The sequence below is a fragment of the Indicator indicator genome, chromosome 34, assembly GCF_027791375.1.
Source record: "Indicator indicator isolate 239-I01 chromosome 34, UM_Iind_1.1, whole genome shotgun sequence".
In the NCBI taxonomy this organism is placed as follows: domain Eukaryota; kingdom Metazoa; phylum Chordata; class Aves; order Piciformes; family Indicatoridae; genus Indicator; species Indicator indicator.
In genome coordinates, this window is record NC_072043.1 from 1,163,491 (window position 1) to 1,169,533 (window position 6,043).

The 6,043-nt window shown below is 58.2% G+C and overlaps 1 protein-coding gene across 1 annotated transcript in view; it reads right to left on the reverse strand.

Annotated features, from left to right (window-relative positions):
- The window catches only part of DSCAML1 (DS cell adhesion molecule like 1), a 116,149-nt gene extending 111,109 nt beyond the window's left edge, over window positions 1-5,040 (reverse strand). The window contains exon 1 of the mRNA XM_054395599.1: window positions 4,995-5,040. Coding sequence (XP_054251574.1) covers window positions 4,995-5,037 — 43 coding nt within the window. The 5' untranslated portion in view covers window positions 5,038-5,040. The remainder of the gene's footprint in view (window positions 1-4,994) is intronic.
- Window positions 5,041-6,043: the final 1,003 nt, after the last annotated feature.

A 6,043-nucleotide genomic window follows, 5' to 3' on the forward strand; every position in this document is an offset into this window, starting at 1 on the left:
ACCAGTCCCATGCCCACCCAAACCCAGCTAGCTCCTCCAAGCTCAGCAAGGTCCTTTGCATATTAAACTGGGTGGACATCCAGCAGAGATGGGGAAAGGCTACACAAGTTGTGTTTGAAGGATTCTCAGGCTCTCCTCTAGCACGGGGATCCAGCCTGGGCTGATGCCATTCCTCAAGGGGTGGCAGAGGTCCATGACTGCCCACCTGCCACCCAGCAAAGGGACTGCAGGAGCTAGCAGGGCTTCTCCAGCCAGCAGCTGGAGGGGCTGCAGGGTTGCTGTGCAGAGCAGCAGGGCTAATCACCACCTCCTCTCTCCTTTATTATCCTCATTAAGGGGGTTTGACACCTGCCCTGCTCAAGGAGAAAGTGACCTGAGGCTTGGCATGCACGGCAGGGTGGGAATTACAGGTAGGTGGCAAGTCCTCATCTTTCCTCTCTGCTGCCTGCAGACACAGCAGCGATGCCATCACATCCTGCCTGCCCACTGGAGCAGTCTTCTGCCTTCCCTGGTACCAGCTTCCTCCAAGCCCTCAGCCCTCATCTTCAGGACACTTTTAATGGCCTTTCTCCTAATGAAGGGAGCAGCCTTGCAGCTGACACAACCAGAGGTGGCATCCCCAAGCATCTCAGAAGGGGAAGGGAGAGGAGTGGTTAAGATGAGGTGAGAAACACGAGTTTGGCACCCTCAGGAGGTGCACATACCCTGGCAGGAGCATGGTGCAGCCATGCAGGATGCCATCCCCCTGTGGTGGCTCTCCAGCCCAAAGGGTTAAAGCCATGACCCCAGCCCAGTGGCCTCCCCCACATCGTGGCCAGGTGCAGAGGGGTGGAAATTGTGCCACAAAACAACAAGGAGGGCCTGTGGCATTCAGCTGGTGCCCAGCACAACAATGACACACACCACAGCACCTTCCCTCCCCTGGCATCGAGGTTCAGCCACTGCAGGAGTGCCAGCCTTGTGGCACAGCCCATGTAGCCCTTCCTGACCAGCAGCCACCACCAGGGAAGGGCACTGCTCAAACAGGCTTGGAGCTGCCTGCTCCTTAATGCATCTGCATGGAAATTAGGGCCTGAGCCACCTCCAGCGATTACGCCAGCACCCAGGCTGAGTCTGTAACCCTTGCCTGGCACAAGAATAGCTCTCCCTGATGATGTCCCCAGCCCCTAGACCCCCCACATCAGCTTGCTGAGGTACCAGTCTCACCACCCCATCCAAACAGGGGGGCTGGCCCAGAGCCAGCCATCCCCCAGCTCTGCACCACCTCCCAAGCCCCCCAACTTGCCCGAGCGTGTCCCAGGGGCCCTCTGCTCTGGGGATGAGGAACGATGCCAGGCACCACAGACAACGGCCTCTCCCTCCCCTTCCACAGTCCACTTCCACACCTCAGCCGTGCTGAACATGAAACCTGAGGAGCTGCAGCAGGGTCCCAGGGGAATATCTGGTGACACTACCAAGCCAGGGGGACAACACAGTCCCCCTCTGAGGCCAAGACCAGGCCAAGCAGGTACGAGGGGATCCACACATACCTGCTGCCAGGCTCCTTCTGGAGCCACTGGTCCATGCCAGCCGAGCCACACGAGGATTTGCACCAGCAGGGTTGAGAAACAAGGGGAGTCCATCAATGGAGCGAGCTCCTAAACCTTCCCACCTCCTCTTCTCCCCCAGGTTGTGCTCATTCCCCTCTCTCAGGGAGAGACCAGCAGAGCCCTCTCCAAGAGGCAGCAGCAGCTGGGGCAGGGAAATGGATTTCCTAAATATTTGGTAGAAGGGCTGCTGGCAGATGATGGCGGCAGCAGGCAGATCGCCCCTGCTGGGCTGGCTTGCTCCAGGATCCAGGCGCAGGGAACGGGGAACTCGCAGCATGAGGGTTACGTAAAAACACTTCAAGAGCAGGAGCACTGCACCCAAAGCCAGCACTGCCCTGAGCCTCCCAGGAGAGCCTCGGAACGACCGCGGCACCGGAGCATCTTCCTCCTCTGTGCCCTCCTAGCAAGCCACACTCTGCGTATCGGGGGGCAAGATGGCCTCACGTTCTCCATGGCACAGCTCAGAGCCCGTGTGCTGCCATGGCAGAATTTCTGCCACAAAGAGAAGCTTACAGCCTTATCCCTGTGCTCGGCTCGCCAGTGGCTCCAGAGGAGGACGGAGAACTGCCCATCCCTCCAGACCAGGGCCACAGGGGTAGGGTCGGGAGCGTTGCAGCAGAAAGGTGCCCACTCCCATGGCTGCCCAAGATGAAGGCCCCAGCTGCTGAGCTGCCCCATCTCTGGGAAGGGCTGTGCTGTGGCACACACACAAGGCACTGCCTGCTCCTCCACACAACCAAACCAGCCCAAAACATAGGGGTTGCCTCTCTCCATTTCCTCACCCAGGGGCAGGAAGAGCTGTGGGACCTGGGGCAAGCACCCACTGCAGCTCCTTGCGCTGGGCACCATGGGGCGACCCAGCAAGGATAAACAAACCCTGGGCACGGCGAGGAGCGGGCAGCACTGCAGGCTTCTCTGCCACGCATTTAATGAGGCTTCCATGTTTCATTTCAGAGACAAACGAGCGCTGTGCCACACTGGGGGGCCGAGATGGGGCCGAGCCGAGGAGGCGCAGGCTGCAGAGCTGACTGCACCCAGTACCCAGCAGCAGGCAGCCAGAATGCCAGTGCAGAGCGGGCAGCACGGAGAAACAGCAAGAACGCACAGGGAGATGCTTTCCCCCCAGCCCCAAATCTCTCCATTTCCTCTACTCTGCTCTTCCTCACACCGCTCGCTTCCCCTCTTCCTCTGCCAGGCCATCTTTCTGCTCAACTCCCCTTTCCCTTTGCTTGCCAACCACCTCTTTTTTGTTGATTTTTCCAAGTGGGGGAGAAATGAGCAGCTCCAACCCACCCAGGGAATCGCTAAACTTCAGTGGTTTCCCCTGGATCAAGTGTTTATTTGCTTTCAGTTTCTACTTGAGCTCTTGTTCTACAGCAGGAACACGTTAAAAGGATGTGCTTCAGTGCCCAGAAATATTAAGTATCTGAAAGGTTTATCATGCATTAAGCAATTCATTATATTTTTTTTATCCTATTATTATAATGAAACTTCCATTGTGCTGCTGTCCTCTCTTTGGAACCGTTTCGCTTTAACGCTTTCCATCACCAGGACTGTTCAGCACTGAAGATTACATTTTTATTCCTTAAAAAAAAAAAAAAGAAAAGAAGGGGAAAAAAAAAGGAGAAAATGAGGCCACGAGGAGTTGTGCTAATGGAGGCTTTTAATTTGCTCCTCTCCAAAGAGATAGCTCTGTGGGAAGAGATCCTTTTTACCAAGAAGCTAGGGCTGAAACCCTGCAGAAGCCACAAAGCCAGGGCAGCTCTCGGTTATTTTGGTTATTAGCGGGGGAAGGGAGGGGTAGAAATCGCAGCATCCTCGACGGTTGTTGGGTTTGGGTTCAGTTTTTTCCTCTCCCCCCCACACTCCCCTCTTCCAGCACAGCAATAAAATGCAAATGTAAGCAAAGCAGAGGCTGGCACGTTCAGCTCCGCAGCTCCCGAACACAATAGCGATTTTGGGGGAAAAGCTCCGAAACGCAGCTCTCTCTGCTCCAGCTGGAATCCAGCTGCTATCCCACAATTCCTAATCGATGGAATAATTGATCACCCCCACAGAAGCGGGCAGGGTGCCCTATTAAACCTCCGTAAATATTTTTTTTTTCAGCAGATTAATGCTGAGTGGTTAAAGCAAGGGGCAGCAAGAGGGGTCTCGGGCGAGGAGGCAGCTCGGGCCCCTCTCTTCCACTTGTCTCCTTCTCCCCTAAACGTCCCCTGTGCCGTTCCCAAATGTCACCACCGATAATTAGGGCAGATGTCATTTTGCATCCTCCGAGCAGACGGTTTCCAAGAGGTGGGAGCTTCCCTTGCCACATCTGCAGGTCGGGTCATGTGCAAGGTGGCAATGAGGTGGCGATTCGGCACAGGAATGTCATTTAAAATTCCTGCAGATTGGGAAAGGGGCAAATCCTTTATGTAACCTCGGCTGGCCGCGGGGCCAGGCGCCGCGATTGAACCGCCCGGGTTAGGCACAGCTCCTTGCCTTGCTTTTTAATTGCATCGAGAGACTCGCTGCAGAGTATCACCTCTATGGATGTGGGCAGCGTTCCCTTCATCTCCAACTTCAAATTCAGCTCTAATCTTTATGTGTACATCTCCTCCACACTCGTTTCACGATTCCTCCCCCCACCTCGCCCCGCCGCCATCCGATTCATGCCGAGCCGCCGGGTTGCACCGGGTGCAGTATTCCAAGAGGGAAGGATGCGATTTCCAGAGCATCGCTACATCTCCTCTGCCTTACGGGATTAGGCTAGCACTCCAAGTTCTCCCGGGAAGCGGGGACGCGGAGCCGCGGTGAGCTCCAGTCCCCATCGCTGGCCCGGCGATGCCGCGCACGTCGATTCCGCCTTCCAGCTCCCTGCAGCCACCGGCGGACCCCCGAGAAGCGGCTCTGGGATCGCTTCGGGACGCGGCGCCGCTCCGCGCTCTCCGCACCGCGCTCCGCGCTCCACTCCGCGGCGGACGCACCGAGAGCCCCGCTGAGACGGTCCCGTGGGATAGCACCGAGAAACGCCGAGTCCCGGGGTCGGTAACCCGGAGGGGCTGCAGAAAGAGCACCAGGAAGCTCCGGGGACTGCGCACCGAGAGCTCCGGAGCCCCGAGACGGGCGCGTCCCGTGGGGGAGCGCTGAGAGCCGCTGCTGACTCCCCCGGAAAGGCTGCACCGAGAGCTCCGGCGAGCTCCGGGGACCGGGGATAGGCTGCACCGAGAGCTCCGGGACCGATTGCCCCGGAGAGACTACACCGGAAGCCCCGCGAACGGCGCACCAAGAGCCGCGGAGCTCTGAGCCCGGTTCGTCCCGAGAGCCGGCAACAGCTTAGCCCCAACCGTTTCCGGGGCCAGCCCGACGCCACCCAGACGGTGCCCGGCGACCTCCTTCGTCCACCCCCGCCCCTTGCCCACCTACCTTTCCGCAAAGAGTACAGCAGGAGAAAAGTTACCAGCCACATGCCATAAAGAGCAGCCGTGGCCCCGGGCTGCGGCGCAATTGCGGGCGGTGCTGTGCCCCGGCGTGCCGCGCTCCTGCCGCCGCGCTGCCAGCCCGCCGGAGGTGCCCACAGCCCCGCTCGCCGCCGCCGCCGCCGCCGCTCCTCCTCCTCCTCCGGCCCTCGCCCGGCGACTGGCGGCGGGAGATGGGCCGGGCTCCCGCACACTCCCCGCCCCGTGCCCCGCTCCCCGGCCCCCCGCCGAGGGCAGCGCCCCGCTCCCCCCTTCTTCCTCCTCCTCCTCCTCCCACTATGCGAACAGGGGGGGTAGCGCCGAGCTGCACACCCCGCACCCGGGTGGCACCCGTGGGCAGGTGCCAGGGGGAGGTTACTAGCCACACTCCACGGAGACCCCCAGCTCGCTGCTGCACCCCTGCCAAGCTGGAGGCTCCCCCCAGCCCCTGCAAACCTGCAGCCTGGCCCCAGAATACTCCACATCCTAGCCCTGAGGCTAGGCCACCCAGGACCTTCTGGTCCCAGTGCCCCTCCTCAGGCATCCTGGACACATTTTAGCAGCCCGAGGACACAAACTGGGTTTTCATGACACAAGCAGCAGCTTGCTGCTCCCAGGAACTCTGCTAGGCCTGATCTTGCACCACAAGTTCATCCTCTGACCAGCAAACAACAAATAAACTCTTTGGGGGGTACTGCTCCACTTTAGAGGGTATTTAGCCAAGGCTTAATTCAAGGCCAGGATCTCGCTCCCCAAGACTTAGTCACACCAAAGCAAATTTGGACCATTAGAGTTGCTCAGAATGTTTTCTCCTGAAGTGATTAGAGTAGGTTTGTTTAGCTTTCCAAAACAGCCTTTCCAGTTTTCTATTTCCCAGCAAATTGGAATCGAAGCACTCAGATCTCAAACAAAACAGCAAGCATAAAAACCAAAAAAACAAAAACCCAAAACCCAACGAAAAACAAACCACAACCCAATTATTACAAATAAAAACAACAGATCTGGCTGAAAATGCAA